At 42.8% G+C, this 17,500-nt stretch overlaps 4 protein-coding genes across 5 annotated transcripts in view; 3 read left to right on the top strand and 1 right to left on the bottom strand.

The window, feature by feature from the left end:
* The first annotated feature begins 152 nt into the window (after window positions 1-152).
* On the top strand, window positions 153-16,166 carry LOC134193101 (partitioning defective 3 homolog B-like). Its single transcript, XM_062661889.1, has 14 exons — window positions 153-345; window positions 668-772; window positions 5,769-5,961; window positions 6,133-6,347; window positions 6,468-6,807; window positions 8,845-9,209; window positions 9,318-9,383; window positions 9,810-11,148; window positions 11,718-11,882; window positions 12,200-12,274; window positions 12,421-12,508; window positions 12,569-12,693; window positions 13,063-13,273; window positions 15,601-16,166. The coding sequence occupies exons 1-14, from the start codon at window positions 226-228 to the stop codon at window positions 15,986-15,988; spliced, it is 3,795 nt and encodes a 1,264-aa protein (XP_062517873.1). The 5' UTR covers window positions 153-225; the 3' UTR covers window positions 15,989-16,166.
* Window positions 1,478-2,749, bottom strand: LOC134193468 (uncharacterized). The gene has a single exon (XM_062662296.1). It carries the CDS (start codon window positions 2,747-2,749, stop codon window positions 1,478-1,480), a length of 1,272 nt encoding a protein of 423 aa, XP_062518280.1.
* Window positions 3,460-5,430, top strand: LOC134193467 (uncharacterized). The gene has a single exon (XM_062662294.1). It carries the CDS (start codon window positions 3,460-3,462, stop codon window positions 5,428-5,430), a length of 1,971 nt encoding a protein of 656 aa, XP_062518278.1.
* A 296-nt stretch (window positions 16,167-16,462) lies between the features above and the next one.
* Window positions 16,463-17,500, top strand: part of LOC134193128 (transmembrane protein 106B-like) — a 6,484-nt gene continuing 5,446 nt past the window's right edge. For both annotated transcript variants that reach the window (XM_062661923.1, XM_062661922.1), the window contains exon 1: window positions 16,463-16,635. In XM_062661923.1, coding sequence (XP_062517907.1) covers window positions 16,497-16,635 — 139 coding nt within the window. In that variant the 5' untranslated portion in view covers window positions 16,463-16,496. The remainder of the gene's footprint in view (window positions 16,636-17,500) is intronic.

Raw genomic sequence — 17,500 nt, 5'->3', positions numbered from 1 at the left:
CGATTTCGCCACTGCATTGTAAATATGGATTTGCTACAAACGTAGGTACTACACACGTATATGTACATACTCATCACCGCCTCGCACTCTGATTGGTCAGCTGTAAGTTCCATTGATATCAATGCTAACTTACAGTTGTTGCTTCCGTTGTGTGTTGTTGGTTTCACGGCCAGATTGAGCTCTTCCCGTTGCGTTCTCACACCGTAAAGGTGTTCTGTGGCTGACATGAAGGTTATCGTGTGTTTCAACGCGGTTAAGGTGATAGTTCCGTGCGGTAATGGCCAGTTGGCGGTCTCTGAACTCATCGAACGCGCGATAACAAGATACAGGAAGGCCGCGGCGAAGGTGAGTTGTGGTGATGAAATACGGTATGTTTGCTTTGTCATTTGAGTTCGGGTGTGAGAAGGTAGGATGTATAGAAGGCGAGATATTGAGAGATTCGCTTGAGTGAGTTTGTGGCGCGCATGATTTTTCTCGTCGAATTTTTATTTGAGTGCAACTGGGTGCCTGGCGAAGCGACGAACGCATGTATATTTCTTCCACCTGTTGTGATGTAATTGTGACGTTTTCTGGTGGGAATTTGTCTGTTTTTGTCGTTTGTGTTTGTGTGGATGTTGTGAACCCGGATGTGATGAACCCGGATGTATTGTGGGTGTTTGGTATTTAGGGAACTGAAGATTGGCTGCAAGTTAAGTGGTTGCAGACTGAAGATGATGGAGCTATTCTTGATCCAGATGATTTGGTGTGTGACGTTGCGGATGATAAAGACAAGGTGAACGTTTGTTTGAAGTGGAGCTGCAATATCAATATAATAGTCTAGCGTATTGTGAGATCCATCCTTCCAATACAGTAGTCTAGTCTATTGTGAGATGCATCCTTCCAATACAATAGTCTAGTGTATTGTGAGATGCATCCCTCCAATACTATAGTCTAGTGTATTGTGAGATGCATCCCTCCAATACAATAGTCTAGTGTATTGTGAGATGCATCCCTCCAATACAATAGTCTAGTGTATTGTGAGATGCATCCCTCCAATACAATAGTCTAGTGTATTGTGAGATGCATCCCTCCAATACAATAGTCTAGTGTATTGTGAGATGCATCCCTCCAATACAATAGTCTAGTGTATTGTGAGATGCATCCCTCCAATACAATAGTCTAGTGTATTGTGAGATGCATCCCTCCAATACAATAGTCTAGTGTATTGTGAGATTCATCCTTCCAATACAATAGTCTAGTGTTTCAGTGAGAGGTTCTCCGTTGACATGATCAAATTTCAGCACAGTTCTTTGATTCCAACGTATATTTAAACAGCAAGGTGCTGCCGACGTTTCGGCTGTTATACTACAGCCATCTTCAGGGCAAATATTCAAATACTAGTAAATACAATGGAGTAGTTGTGATGTCATAAATACAAGTAACCAATAGTTGACCAGAACTATCTACACTAAGATGTACAATTATGATGAAACTTGGACTAGTGATATGTTGTTGTAGTCTTCATGAGGCTTGCCCAACATTTTGATAGTTCCATTCCCTCGTCCCTATTGATAAGTAGATGTTGTTGGTTAAGTTGAATGTGTAATGCCTCTTTCATCCTAAGTTGTAATGTAGTAGATGCATGCGCTAGAATACGTGTACCATCCCAATCCATATTACATTTTTGATTCGACCATGTGTGTTCGGCAACTGCTGATTTCTCATTTTCCATTTTTCTGCAAAGTTCCTTATGTTCCTTTAGTCTTGTTGCTAATCTCCTTTTTGTCTCACCAATATATGTCTTTCCACAGGCACATGGTATTTGATAAATGAGATGTGATTGATGTTCTTTAGGTATGGGATGTTTAACTTTGCATAACATATTCCGAAGATTCCTCCCTGACTTAAATGATACTCGAATATTATATCCTTTGCATATTCGTCGAATATCCTCGCTCAATCCTGAGATGTAGGGTAGAACTATAGATGCACAGAAGGTATCTGGAGTAGAAGTTGAAAGAGATGAAGATTGAAGTGAAGGAGGTAGAGTTGAATGAATAAAGTTGGCGGGGTATCCATTGTGCTGTAATACTTGTAGAAGATGATGCTGTTCTTGTTTCAAGTCTATGGGGGATATGGTGACATTCTTGGCTCTATCATATAGACAACGTATAAGTCCTTTCTTTACATGATGTGGATGGTGGGAGTTAAAGTTGAGGTACCGGTCGGTATGAGTAGATTTTCTATATACAGTGATGTTGAGGTAACCATCATCCTTTCTTGATAATAATGTGTCAAGGAAAGGGAGGCAACCATTTGTTTCTAACTCCATACTGAATTTAATTGAAGGACGAATACTATTGAGATGTTGTAGAAAACTATTGACTTGTGATTTCTTCATAATACAAAAAATGTCATCCACATATCGTTTCCATAGACGAGGTACATAAGGGGCTGAGGTGAGGGCTAAGTGCTCAAAATATTCCATAAATAAGTTAGCGACGATAGGTGATACTGGTGATCCCATAGCTGTCCCTTCTTTCTGTTGGTAGAATAGATTCTTGTAGCTAAAATAGGTAGATGTGAGGCATGTATTGAGTAATAATATGACGTCGTCTGGGCATAGAGATGTTCTCTCCTGAAGACTGTCGTCCTGTTGTAAGATAGATTTCATAACATCTGAAGCTTCATCAATAGTTACATTAGTGAAAAGAGAAGAAATATCAAAACTAACCATGACTTCATCACGATCAATAATGAAATCCTTCATTGATAGTACAAAATCCCTCGAGTTCTTTATATGATGAGTAGTTTGGCCAGCCAAAGGAGAGATTATGGAAGAGATATACTTGGAGAGTTCATAGGAAGGTGAGTTGATACAGGGTACGATGGGTCTAAGTGGTGTGGAGGGTTTGTGGATCTTGGGAAGTCCGTAGATACGTGGAGGTTGACATCCAGAAGGTCGTAGTCTGTAGTAAAGTTGTTTAGAAAACACTCCTCACTTCTCATACAGTTGAGTAGTTGACTAAGTTTGTCTTCTTGAGTTGCCGTTGGATCTTTCTGTAGTTGTTTGTATGTTGGTGTGGCAATAAGATTGTCTAATTTGGACTCATACTCTGTCTTCGATAATAGCACGGTAGTGTTTCCTTTGTCAGCTGGTAAAATGAACACATCTTGGAGGTCTCTCAGTTCTGTTATAGCTTTGTTTTGTTCTTTTGATGAGTTCTGTTTCGGTGGTTTCTTCTGTTTTATGGTGGAACAGACAACATTTAAAAAAAATAGTCTAGTGTATTGTGAGATGCATCCCTCTAATACAATAGTCTAGTGTATTGTGAGATGCATCCCTCCAATACAATAGTCTAGTGTATTGTGAGATCCATCCTTCCAATACAATAGTCTAGTGTATTGTGAGATGCATCCCTCCAATACAATAGTCTAGTGTATTGTGAGATGCATCCCTCCAATATAATATACACCTCTATGCTCAAGGATCGATGGTGCCAATTTATGTTGGAAAATAAATTCTTCGATACATCAATTCAGAAGGCTTTTCTCCCTGGTATATGTGGTACAGAGGAACATCAGTACAAGCTAAGGTCAGCTATTGCTGATGCTAAAAGAAGTCGACACGCTTTATCAATATGTTGGCTTGACTTTGCCAATGCCTATGGTTCTGTCCCACATTGGCTCATTTTACAATGCTTTAGACTCTATCATGCTCCAGACCATCTACTGTCCGTCATCACCAACATATATTCAAACCTTCAGCTACAAGTTTCCACTGTGAAGTGGGCAACATCCATGTTGCCCTGCAATATTGGAGTGCTCCAAGGTGACCCGTTTTCGGTCATTGTTTTTAACACCGTCATAAACACACTCGTTATGATGTTGAAGACTCAGCCTTTTGGTTACACGCTTAGTGGTTCATCTCACAAGATCAATGCTCTTCTGTTCGCTGATGACGTTACCCTAGTATCAAAGTCGCCTTCTGGTTTACAGCGTTTATGTAATATTGTGTCTGACTGGTGCCAGTGGTCCCAACTGACCATTAAAATGTCCAAATCCAGCTGTTTAGGTCTGAGTTTTAAACCCAAATTCCATCTTCGTGATCCTTCTGTTTCAATTTCTAATGAGTCTGTTCCCTTTCTTGGTTCTGAGTCTTTCCTTTTCCTTGGAATGCCAATCAATGGAAACTTGTCCGATGATAATTTCAAATCCTCTCTAATAAGCAAGGCAAAGACTTTGATGGAGAAATTGGACAATTGCCCTGTTAGTTGTCGGTGGAAACTAAGATTATACCAAAATGGAATCTTCCCAAGATTGTCGTGGTACCTGTCTCTACTTCCTCTTTCACCAAGCTGGCTGCAATCTGAATTAGATAGAATTGTTACATCTTACCTCAAGAAATGGTGTAAACTTCGTCGCTCGGCCTGTACTGCCATCTTCTACCTCCTCCCACAAAATGCTGGTCTTGGCTTACCCCGTTTGTCTACGTCTTCCATCTCCCTCCAGTCTTCAAAATCTGCCCGTCTCTTATCCTCACATGACAACTGTGTCCGCTCTTTGGCCACCAGTCAAGCATATAATAAATCGTATAGCAACAGATTCTCTGCTTTTAGAGAAGCAGCAAAGTCACTATCTGAAACACCAGGTGCTTCTGCAGCAAAATTGAGTGACATCACCAAATCAAGACTAAAGGAGGAACACCAAAAACAACTTCTTGCAAGAACTAAGAATCTACATGTCCAGGGATCCATCTTCCGTCTAGAGAACTGTTCATCTGACGTCTGGGCAAATGTTGTCTCTTGTCTTCCCGGTCATCAACTCTCTTTTGTCCTCAATGCCGTTTCTGATACCCTCCCTTCAAATGCTAATCTTGTCCTATGGAGTAAACGTTCTTGTGATAAATGTCCTCTATGTCATCAACGTCAAACCCTTCTTCACGTTCTCAATAATTGCTCAGTCCTCTTACAATGTCGTCATTACAATCAACGTCACGACTCTGTTCTCAGTCTTCTCTATAATGCGGCTATTAACCATCTACCACATCAATTCAACATCTTTGCTGATTTAAAAGACTGTGAAGTAAAGTTTCCATCTGACATCATTCCTACTGCACAAAGGCCTGACATGTTGATTTGGAATAATCATACGCTCAAATTTTATGTCATAGAACTAACAATCCCTTTCGAAACAAACTTTTTTGATGCAAATAAAAGAAAATCAGAACGGTATACAGACTTCATGATGACCATCAAATCAAAAGGCTTCACCTGTAAGCAACTAAATATTCAAATAGGATCTAGAGGCTTTATTGATACTCCAAGTCTTCTCCCCTTCCTTGATGTCATCTCTATTCCTCCTCACAATCAACGTCAACTATTATCATCAATCGTAAAGGTGACAATTGAAGAATCTCGTAAAATATGGTTAGCCAGAAACAATATCTAGTTCTGTTTATCCTAGTTTAGTTATTTTAGTTGTACATTACTTGTTAGAGCTTTTACTATTACTTTACTGGCGCCACATTATTGTTAAGTGTGATGGCCATGTATTAGTGAGGTGCTCCTCGTTTATCTAATAAATGAGTTCATTGTGTATTGTGAGATGCATCCCTCCAATACAACAGTCTAGTGTATTGTGAGATGCATTCCTGCAATACAATAGTCTCTTACAAATAATTAATTAAATTAGTCATTAAGGATCTAGCTGGCAAATTAGAAATTGGACGTCTCTAGCTTTGTATTGAAATATTTTATCACCTGGGTGTGACCATATTTGTGTTATAGCTTATTGCCATGTATGAAGAAGACAGTCCTCTTCTACCTGAGCAGCTACTTGCGGGCCACTTGAAAACACCCAGCATTTCTTCACTTGGCACTGACAGTGCAGCACCAGACAATGTCAGCGTGCATAGACAAAATGATCTACAAACTATAGGCAATCAGTCAATTGAAGCAACACGAGATGAACAAACAAATGGTTAGACATTACAGTGTGTGTGTGTTTGTTTGTTTGTGTGTGTTTGTGTGTGTGTATGTGTGTGTGTGTGCATGTGTGTGTGTGTGTGTGTGTGTGTGTGTGTGTGTGCGTGTGTGTGTGTGTGTGCATGCGTGCGCTACAGCATGCCTTCTCTAATTTAATCATTTATAGTGTTTACTGATGAGCCACGAGAGAACAGTGCACCTCTCACTCCTCCCGGTGTCAGTCTAACTCGAAGAATTGGAGCTCGACAGTCAACAATGCAGCCAAGCAACATGCTAGTGGACAAATGGAACGGCGAATTGGACATGGCTATAATGGAAGAGACACAACATCATGAGAGCAATAGAGAAAGGGCAGCAACACATGTTGAAGTGTCTAATGAGGTTAATCAAATGTGACACATACATGCACGCGCACACACACACACACACACACACACACACACACACACACACACACACACACACACACACACACACACACTTACTCTATTGCATCTATAGACATTTCCAGACAGCAACGATGGCACTACCAGCACTCACACTATCGAGATTCGAAGACTCATTGACGACTTTGGCATCAAAGTGAGCGGCTACGCATCGTCCGACGGCAGCGATCTCGGCCTGTTTGTGTGTCAACTGGATGAGACACAACACGAGATGCTTGGCAGCGAGCACATACAAGTTGCTGATCGGATATTGATTGTTAATGGGAGGAATGTATCGGAGATGTCGAATACTAGGGCTTTGCTGACATTTCAAGAAGCTTCGAGGTACAGCCAAATGAAGGTGATAGTCTCACGTACGGCAGCAACGAGAGCAGTTAAGAGGAATTCGTTACAAGGTGAGTTACTCTACTGTGTATGTCTCTATATGTCCACCTTTTTTGTGTATGTCTCTGTGTATGTCCACCTTTCTGTGTGTGTCTCTGTACGTCCACCTTTCCGTGTATGTCTCTGTATGTCCACCTTCCTGTGTATGTCTCTGTGTATGTCTCTATATGTCCACCTTTTTGTGCATGTCTCTGTGTATGTCCACCTTTCCGTGTATGTATCTGTATGTCCACCTTCCTGTGTATGTCTCTGTGTATGTCCACCTTTTTGTGTATGTCCGCCTTTCCGTGTATGTGTCTGTGTATGTTCACCTTTCTGTGTATGTCCACTTTTCTATGTATGTCTCTGTGTATGTCCATCTTTTTGTGTATGTCTCTGTGTATGTCCATCTTTCTGTGTATGTCTCTGTGTATGTCCACCTTGTGTTTGTCTTTGTGTATGTCTCTGTGTATGTCCACTTTTCTATGTATGTCTCTGTGTATGCCCATCTTTTTGTGTATGTCTCTGTGTATGTCCACTTTTCTATGTATGTCTCTGTGTATGTCCATCTTTTTGTGTATGCCTCTGTGTATATCCACCTTCCTGTGTATGTCTTTGTGTATGTCCACTTTTCTATGTATGTCTCTGTGTATGTCCATCTTTTTGTGTATGTCTCTGTGTATATCCACCTTCCTGTGTATGTCTTTGTGTATGTCTCTGTGTATGTCCACTTTTCTATGTATGTCTCTGTGTATGTCCATCTTTTTGTGTATGTCTCTGTGTATGTCTACCTTTCTGTGTATGTCTCTGTATGTCCACCTTTCCATGTATGTGTCTGTGTATGTCCACCTTTCTGTGTATGTCTCTGTGTATGTCCACCTTCCTGTGTATGTCTCTGTGTATGTTTCTGTGTATGTTTCTGTGTACAGGGTTCTAGCCAGGATTTTTGTAAGCCGTATCGGTATGGGCATGACACATGAGTCTGGCACGTGGGCGTGGCATGTACGTGTTGTCTATGCGAATTTCTGAAAGAAAAAATTCTCCTGGTTTGGAGGAGTGGTTTAGGATACCTTTTGTAAACCGTTCGCTTTTGATGTACTGACTGAAACTCGGCCTCTACGCATCATACTGAGGCAGACTGATAGTATGGTATGCAATTAGAGACTCATGATTGACAAGTCTCCTCCTTCTCTCTCATTATCACTGTTAAAACGTTCCACAGGTATGAACAGAGACACTATGCCTATCCAGTATGTTGGAGCCGTAGTGGTTATCTCTGAAAGCGTAGCGGGTATGTTTGAGGCGTAGCGGGCAGGTCTGAAGGCGTAGCGGCCCGCATGCCTGGCTAGAGCCGTGGTGTTTGTCCACCTTTCTGTCACAGCAATGTTGTCTGTCATATGGTTGATTGATTGGTCTGACAACTATGTGTGTGTGTGTGTGTTTGTTTGCTTGCTTGTCTGTCTGCCTCTTTGTTTGTTTGTCTGTCTGTTTGTCTGTTTGTTTGTTTGTCTGTTTGTTTGTCTGTCTGTTTGTCTGATTGTTTGTTTGTCTGTCTGTTTGTTTGTTTGTCTGTTTGTTTGTCTGTCTGTTTGTCTGATTGTTTGTCTGTTTTTTCTGTTTGTTGGTCTGTTTGTCTGTTTGTCTGTCCGTCTGTCCGTCTGTCTGTTTGTCTGTCTGTTTTTCTGTTTGTTTGTCTGTTTGTTTGCTTGTTTGTTTGCTTGTTTGTTTGTTTGCTGGTTTGTCTGTCTGTTTGCTTGTTTGTTTGCTGGTTTGTCTGTTTGTTTGTCTGTTTGTTTGCTTGTTTGTCTGTTTGCTTGTTTGTCTGTTTGTCTGTTTGTTTGTTTTTCTGTGTTTGTCTGTTTGTTTGCTTGTTTGTTTGTTTTTCTGTTTGTTTGTCTGTTTGTTTGCTTGTTTGTTTGTTTGCTTGTGTGTATTTGTCTGTTTGCTTGTCTGTCTGTTTGCTTGTCTGTCTGTTTGCTTGTCTGTATGTTTGCTTGTTTGTCTGTTTATCTGTTTTCACGATATATCTCCATCATTACTTACCATATCATTTTTAATCATCACAACAGTTGACCAACTCTCTATACAAACTCCAACCTCTCACCACCCAGTCATGGAGCCGTCTCTCACAAACACTCGAGAACTCGGCAAACTCATGACAATCGAATTTGAGAAAGGTCCTCGTGGCCTCGGATTCAGCATTACATCACGTGACATCAACACTGGCAATCCCAACCAAAGGCCAATTTATGTGAAGAGCATTATTCCCGGTGGTGCCGCGTTTAGAGATGGAAGGTTGGTGATTGGTGATCGTCTGTTGGAGGTGAACGGGGTGAAGATGACCGGGAAGTCGCAGAACGATGCGGTGAAGACGTTACGGTCGGCGAATGGAATGGTGAAGTTGTTGGTGTCGAGACAAGATTCGACGATGGAGGTGTGTGTGTGTGTGTGTGTGTGTGTGTGTGTGTGTGTGTGTGTCACTGTGTGTGTGTGTGTGTGTGTGTGTGTGTCCATATGCTAATTGTTATGATTTATGAATCAGGTGAGCAAGAGTAATGGTGATGAGCTAAATCCTACTGTTGAATTGAAGCAAGCTAATGGAAAGCAGGTGAAAGACCTTGTTTGTCTGTTTGTCTGTCTGTTCGTCCGTCCATTCATCTGTCGGTTTGTGTGTCTGTTTGTTTGTCTGTCTGTTTGTCTGTCTGTTTGTCTGTCTGTTTGTGTGTCCGTCTGTCTGTCTGTCTGTTTGTTTGTCAATATGTTCGTCTGTTTGTTTGTCTGTTTGTGTGTTTGTCTGCTAATCTGTCTGTCTGTTTGTCTATCAATCTGTCTGTCTGTCTATTTGTCTGTCAATCTGTCTGTTTGTTTGTCTGTTTCTTTGTCAATATGTTCGTCTGTTTGTTTGTCTGTTTGCGTGTTTGTCTGCTAATCTGTCTATTTGTCTATCAATCTGTTTGTCTGTTGTCTGTCCGTCCATCCATCCGTCTGTCTGTTTGTTTATATTTCATGTTATTATTTCCTATCTGTTCTGTAGACTATCCATCTTCGTCTCTCACTAAGTGACACTGGTAGCGCTGGTCTTGGCATCAGCGTCAAGGGAAAAACCAGCACACACTCGTCAGCCCACAACCGAACAGACAACTCAGTTGACATGGGAATCTTCGTCAAAACCGTGATGCAAGGAGGTGCAGCATACAAAGACGGTCGTCTTCTTCCTAACGACCAAATCATTGCAATAAACGGAGACAAACTGGACAACAAATCGAATGCGAGCGCAATGGAGTGTCTACGTGCTGCCATGCAGTCTGACCCTCCGAGAGACGTCATTGATTTGGTGATTCGTCGTCGAACGGATTCTAAGAACACGGTGCTGCGTCCTCTAGGTGTGAGACGATACTCAACTGGAGACGGATCAGAGAGCGCGATCGACGTCGGCTGTGACACTGACCACGAATCAGATGCCAGTCCGAATACCGTGATGTCTAGACTGAGGAGGAAGAGTTTACCGTCGCCAGCACGGCCGCTGAGTGCCGGTAAACTGAAATTTATCGGCGACAAGTCGCCACCGAATCGGTCGAGTATGGTGCTCATGCATGAACGAAGCTACAGTGATGATGTCACTACGTTTGAGGTCGATGGTCAACAGCGAGGTCAACACATTGTGGGAGAGATTCGTAAGGAGCACGGCGTCTCACTCGCTCATTCGATGTTGAAATCACTCGTTTCGCCGGAGAAATCTCCACGTGCAAACAAGAGAGTGCCACTGCAGTCACAATCCGGTGACAACGCGAGCGTTTATCTCTCACCAGGAGAATTATTGATATCAACAAAAGATCAGTTAGCATCTCAACGGGACGCTTTGTCTCCTAGTTGCATTGAACTAGAAGTAGGGAGTACAACTGGGCAGCGATTACCGTCCAGTAGCAGCAAAACATCGTTAGACGGCGAGCACAAGTCGGCGTTTGTGCCACCAATCAAACACGAGAGAGAAAACCAAGAACCAATAGGCAAAACGAGCTTCACGACCGCATCATCGACCGCATCGTCGCCGAGAATTCATGTAAAGCAATCGCCGTCTCGTGTCAGTCAGAGTTCGTCTGTAGCGTCGTCGTCACCGAGTAGGAAACGAAACGGAAGTACAAACGCGTCATCATCAGTCGACAACGTCGTGGAACCGTCCGCAAAGAGGCAACCGTTACATGAAACTCAAGAGACAGTCAATAGCGAAGAGAAGGAGCTGTCACTGGATTTGACGCACGACAGTCCGTTTCAACGAGACGCTGTTGGGCGACTGTCGATGTCAGAGAGGAGGAAGACAGCGTTGGATCCAAGCAGTTCTAAAGTCTATCAAGAAAGGCAACAGAAACTGGCAGGTCAGACTTGGTTATCACATTGATATCAATGTTTGTTGTTTGAGAGTTGAAGCAAGAGAGCAAGTGGAATTAAGTTTTTGATATCAATGACAAAATATAATATTTTAAAGTAGTATTTATATGTTTGCTTGTTTGTTTGTCCATCCATTTTTTGTCGGTTTGTTTGTCTACTCGTTTTGCCTGTCTGTCTGTCTGTCTGTGTTTGTTTGTCTGTCTCTTTGTCTGTCTCTTTGTCTGTCTGTCTGTCTCTCTCTGTCTGTCTGTTTGTCCGTCTGATAATCTGTTTGTCTGTCTGTTTGTCTGTCTGTTTGTCTGACTGTCTGTCTGTCTGTTGGTCTGTCTGTGTGTGTGTTTGTTTGTCTGTCTGTCTGTCTGTTTATTCATAAAAACAATAAAAAAGATAACAAAGGTTTAAATAATGTATTGATATCAATTACAAAAGAATATAAATAAATTAAATAATAAATTAAATAATTAAAATTATAAACATGTTAAAAATTAATTACAGCTTAACGAGCTTGTTGAAATAGACACTTTAGAGTGTGTTGGTTGATAACAATATTTATTAGTTCGGAGTTCGGGTCGAAGTAATCGAAGTCACAGCAGTTCTGGACGGAGCTCTGGCCGCAGCAGTGGGCGTGGCTCAGGTCGTTTACAACAGTTGAAGGGTACACAGTTAAAGGCATATCGTATGGCCAGTACAGACTCGGGTAGAAGTACAGAGTCAGCGGAAGGTGAGAAGCTGATGTGTTAGCCTGTTTCTTGTCTATCTGGTGGACTTTTGTTTGCCTGCTTGGCTGTCTTTGTACTCGTTAATTTATTGTTTGGTTTGTTGTGTGTCTGTCTATTTGTCTGTCTGTCTGTCTGTCTGTCTCTCTTTGTCTCTCCTGTCTGTTTGTCTGTTTTGTGTGTGTGTGTGTGTGTGTGTGTGTGTGTGTGTGTGTGTGTGTGCGTGTGTGTGTGCATGTGTGTGTGTGCGTGTGTGTGTGTGTGTGTGTGTGTGTGTGTGTGTGTCTGTTGATGTAACATGCGTTTGTGACTTAATTTGTAGGACCCGTTCTCAGGTCAACATCTGATGAGGCGGTTAATGCAGAGAGAAGACAGAGATCAGTAGATGGAGAAATAGGTATGTTATAGAGAAGTGTCACTCGATAATGAGATGGAAATGTGTGACATGAAAGCACGTCTCTGTCTGTCTCTGTCTGTTTGTCCATTTATCTGTCTGTCTGTTTGTCTGTCTGTCTTCTATTATTGTTTGATTTGTTGTAACAGAATCTCAAACATTGCCTCGACCTCGTCACGGTAGTCACACAACTGTGTTATCTGAAAATGATGCAGACACGTCTGACAATAGACTAAAGTATTTACACATCTCTCTCTCGAGTTGCAGGTCATTTTCTATTGTGATTTTTCATGTTAGAAAACGAGATTGTAATCTCAGCTTTAGGAAGGCAGTTGATCACTCATTTGAGAATTCGAAGTTACAGGCGGTCAGGAAATCACCCGAATTGACTACACACAATGATATAGGAGCTCCAACAGAAGGTAGTTGAAGTGTGATGCATCCCTCCAATACAATAGTCTAGTGTATTGTGAGATGCATTCCTCCAATACAATAGTCTAGTGTATTGTGAGATGCATCCCTCTAATACAATAGTCTAGTGTATTGTGAGATGCATCCCTCTAATACAATAGTCTAGTGTATTGTGAGATGCATCCCTCCAATACAATAGTCTAGTGTATTGTGAGATACATCCCTCCAATGCGATAATCTAATGTATTGTGAGATGCATACCTCCAATACAGTCTAGTTTATTGTGAGATACATCCCTCCAATACAGTAGTTTAGTGTATTGTGAGATGCATTAGTGTTACTGTATATGTCATTATCTAATGCTACTTTGATAAATCCAGGTTATCCATCATCTCCATTAAAACAACAAGTGATTGGTGGACGTGTAGCTGAGCTACCGGAAGAAGTGAGAACAGTCAAGTCGCTGCCTCAAACACCTCAACGACATGCTCCTCCCGCTCGTCCTATAATACCCGGATCACCTCACATGGAGACTCCAGCAAGATGGAAAAAGAAAAAGAAACTGCTTGGTGGACTCGCATCTGTTTTCAAGTAAGTCGTGTGTGTGTGTGTGTGTGTGTGTGTGTGTGTGTGTGTGTGTGTGTGTGTGTGTGTGTGTGTGTGTGTGTGTGTGTGCAGTGTGCGAAATAATGGCCGGACATCGGACATTTTCCGACCGAACGAAGCATTTGTCTGGCCATTCGTGATTTTGCCGGACATTTTGTCCGGTGGCGTAGCGGCAGGTGTGGAATTCCGTATGAGCAACCCACTTCCTCGCACATCCCAGTGTCATGTCAACAAACGTAGTTTCCGCAGTTTGCGCACTAAACAAACGCAAACAGCCACATGCCGTACGTGTACTGTACTGTGTAGCTAAACGTGTATTTTGTCAAATCCCGGATGTGGGTGCTCAAGTACACACGCTGGGGCTGCGAGGTGTGCAGCAAAAATGCAGCGGACAGCCACGGGCCATACACCGTGAACGCAGCAGGATAGGAAACTCAGAGATACTTGCGTGTAATGTTTTGTAGGGGCTATAAGAACCTGAAGATGATTAGGTTGATAGGATAGCATGAAGTCCTTGAACTAAAAAAACTGCCACTAGCGTAGCGTAGTGCATGTTCTTGGAACGATTGCAGTTTCCACATCTAGAGGTATGGTGCATATACGGACGAAGATGACGTTCCAAAACTCACTGGGTACACGCCAACGGAAGTCAAGAGGAGGAGGGGCTGGCTGCGCAATACCGGGCATGCAGAAATTTTGGGTTTGTAGCCATGCAGGGCAGAGTCGAGGAAGCGATGTAAGTCTGTCTCTCTCTTCATTGCTATCTTAAACAATGGCCACTTTTTAGTCAGGCTTTTTTTAGTAATTTGTCAGGGGGTTGTACTAATTGCATGCATATGACTCTTCTAGCAAAGGCATGCAACATCAAAGTGTCATCTAGAGCCATGAAACCTGGCACTTGGTCAGGCATCCTCAAGCTAGCTGCGGTGGCAATTGTTCTTTATCAACCTGTTTGTGCAGTGTATTCCAAGAGATTTGGTTTGGCAACACAAATACATGGACACGTGTACCAACCTTGAATTACTGCGGCAACCCATGATAGTTGTCATGAATTGATCCACTACAGTAACCATCAACTAGATCTGAATGGGGAAACATATGCCTCCACCCAGACCACTTTGTTCCTTGTGCTTGCTCATCCAGTGTGGTGGACTCAGGTGTTAGAAAAAGATGTGGTGGGATCAGTGTGTGTACACGTTCGCTTGAACATATCATTGCTACACTTCTCGAGGAGGTGTTGCAAGGTGTTTACTCCCAAGCAGGTGTCCTTGGACCCGGCAAGAATGTATATAAGTCTTGTGGTTGAAACTTTTGGTTTTTGGTTGTCTCACAGCCTTGACGTTTCGAAATCAATTGCACGGAGATCAGCACTGCATAACCACCTGACCGTTAGCCAAGCCACCTCACACCTCTATCAACAGTTGTTCATTAAACTTTGGCTTTATAATTCTAAGATGGTTTTAGAGAGACTAGCGTTCGAGAGTAGGGAAGATATTTTTGGGTTAATTTGGGATAGTTGTGTTGGAGTTGGGGTTGGAAAACTATAGTAGAATAGAGAAAATGTATTGATAAGAGAATATATATATATATATGATGAATTGTAAGTGATAAGTAGTATTTTCTAGGATTGGAATGTCCGACCAGACGTTTCTAATGTCCGGGAAATTTTAAATTGACAGGACATGATGTCCGGTGGTCAGTCAAAACTATTTTGCACACTGTGTGTGTGTGTGTGTGTGTGTGTGTGTGTGTGTGTGTGTGTGTGTGCGTGTGTGTGCGTGTGTGTGTGTGTGGGGGGGCTGGGGCAGTGGAGCAGATGGTAGAGCGTTGGTGATAACATCCGGGATCTTGTATTCCGTGATGAGGGTTGAAGGTTTGATCCTGGTGGAGGTGACACTGTCGCAGTTTTCTTGAGCAAGAGAAACTCACTCACACTTGCTTCTCTCAACTCAGGAGTATAAATGAGTACCTGGTCATTGACTGGAGTGGACAAGACCGCTGGCTTGGCAGTAACATCATGCAGCAGACGGGTACGTGTGGGCCTTGGTGTCCAGTCTCAGAGCTGCGCCATAGTCAGTGCCCCTGGATGATTCTGGCCAAGCTCCAGGTGGATTGTAGCGCTGGCCCCAAGACTCCACGTAGCGCATGGAGGCCCTGTCTCTAGAGGCAGGGTATCTCCGCAACTGACCTCAAGGTCGACGTCGAAAGACGTGGAGGGCTTAACATTTGTCCATTTCTGTGTGTGTGTTTGTGTGTGTGTGTGTGTGTGTGTGTGTGTGTGTGTGTTCTAATTTACTTTCATCGCCCTCCAGATTTGGTCGAAGCTCCAAGCATCGTGATAAACACCGTGGCAACCATCTTCGCGACCTCTCTCCAGCCCAATCTCTTCCTGAAGAATCTCTAGGCCGTTTTCGTCGTCGCTCCGGATCATTCGAGTCACCAGAATCACCTCAATCAGACATCGTCGGCGATCACCAACACCCCAGAGATCATCCACTCAAACGATCAGCCACCAGCGAATACAACCTGAAAAGTCGAGCGTTTGATTCAGACGAAGAGATTGAAGACACAACCGAGAAGACAGAGAGAAAATCAGCAACATTACCATCCGGACAAAGGCCTCCTTATCGACACAGTTTCGCCGTATTGCGCGACATCGACGATCCCGATGTGACCGAGTCGGAGACCGTGCAAGTGTAGCTTTTATGTGAGAATTTTAAATGCAATATAACAGTCTAGGACGCCATGGAACAAATGGCTGAGTAACCGTTCTATCTGGGTGTTGTATGTATGGTGTATGGGTTCAGTGTGAATAGATGCAATACACATAACAAATTATTAGGAATATATAAACACGGATTTTTTCTTATTATTGTAAGATGCCTCGAGATCCCAAAACGTCAACAATCAAATAAACAGTTTTGTTCTTTAATTGGTCACGTGTTACGCAGTAGGCGGAGCGAGTAGTCTAGTTTTGCATCACGTGATCGGCCACACTAGTTTCATAGACTGTTGGCTTATTGTCTCTAAAATTTTAGTGCTGCTACGTTTTACTCCTCGAGTAATAAAATCATCAACAATGAAGATACAAACAGTATAAACACTTTAGACACAAAGTAAGCAAGACGTACTAAAATTAGAAAAACTTTGTGCGCACGTGTCTGGAACCCGAGGTCGAGCTCTTACTGCAGTATTCCCAGTCATCATCATGACCGACGGGAATGCTATCAAAGAGTGCAGTCCGTTGTCCGTTCCGGCAACGTCTGGCATTGGCACACGAAGATGGGTTACGAAGGGCGGTAGCGACGTTTGCCCAACGTGCGAAGGAACGGGAGTGTTACCAAAAGGTCAGTGAGGATTGATGTCACGTTACTCATTTTAGGGTCACCCGTGCAAGTGCAACATTCAATGTATTGAGAGCAGAGAACTTGATGTGGATGAATACAGTGATGATGATGTAACCGACGGTATATAGAAAGACCGGAAGTGGAAGGGAAGTAGAGTAGAAGTACACGTGTGTAGTGTATGCATACAACCGGCGGGTTCGGATGGACGTGGGGTGACAGTGACGTGTCTGGAATTTATTTCTCTCTCTTTGCAGTGTTCACGTGGAACTCACCACGTGCTGTGTTGTATAGTAGGGGATCGGTCAAGGGCATGCAGGCATACTGCTGCTATATGTATGTTGTCTGTTGTCGAGATGTCGAGTCTATAAATCTGTGTGTCCGGCTACTTGTATGTACAGAACACTTGATCAGGGGTTTATAGTGAGATACGCACACACACACACACACACACACACACACACACACACACACACACACACACACACACACACACACACACACACACACACAAACACACACACACACACACACACACACACACACACACACACACACCTTGACGTTGACCTTGAGAGTCGTTCATTGAAGCATCAGTGATAACGGTGTCCTCGAAGGGGCAAAAACCAGAAAAAGGTAATAGGTGACTGTCACTGTTTTGTCACTGAACAGAAAGGAGAATGTTGTGCTCAATCTTCCTGTCTGCGGAAAGATCTCCCACACAGGCATCTATAGATTATTTCTTTTTGGTTAGCATTTAGAGAAGTATGCTGTTGAGTTTGTAGATTTGCTATGGCTATAGTTGACAGACAAGCGTTGACCAGAGTCTTCCACTTAGCTCTATATTGAGCAGTGATTTTTCTAACCC

This window comes from Corticium candelabrum, chromosome 17, assembly GCF_963422355.1.
Source record: "Corticium candelabrum chromosome 17, ooCorCand1.1, whole genome shotgun sequence".
NCBI classification, from domain to species: Eukaryota; Metazoa; Porifera; class Homoscleromorpha; order Homosclerophorida; family Plakinidae; genus Corticium; species Corticium candelabrum.
Note: the sequence above shows the minus strand (reverse complement) of the source record. Positions and strands in the feature narration are given on the sequence as shown.

What these genes read in the sequence shown, in the direction of transcription:
- LOC134193101 (XM_062661889.1), top strand. Translation starts at nt 226, where the DNA reads ATGAAGGTTATCGTGTGTTTCAACGCGGTTAAGGTGATAGTTCCGTGC. An exon ending in ATCAGTAGATGGAGAAATAG is followed by an intron (nt 12,275 to 12,420) that starts GTATGTTATAGA and finishes TTGTTGTAACAG; the next exon opens with AATCTCAAACATTGCCTCGA. An exon ending in GGACTCGCATCTGTTTTCAA is followed by an intron (nt 13,274 to 15,600) that starts GTAAGTCGTGTG and finishes ATCGCCCTCCAG; the next exon opens with ATTTGGTCGAAGCTCCAAGC.
- LOC134193468 (XM_062662296.1), bottom strand. Translation starts at nt 2,749, where the DNA reads ATGAAGGATTTCATTATTGATCGTGATGAAGTCATGGTTAGTTTTGAT.
- LOC134193467 (XM_062662294.1), top strand. Translation starts at nt 3,460, where the DNA reads ATGCTCAAGGATCGATGGTGCCAATTTATGTTGGAAAATAAATTCTTC.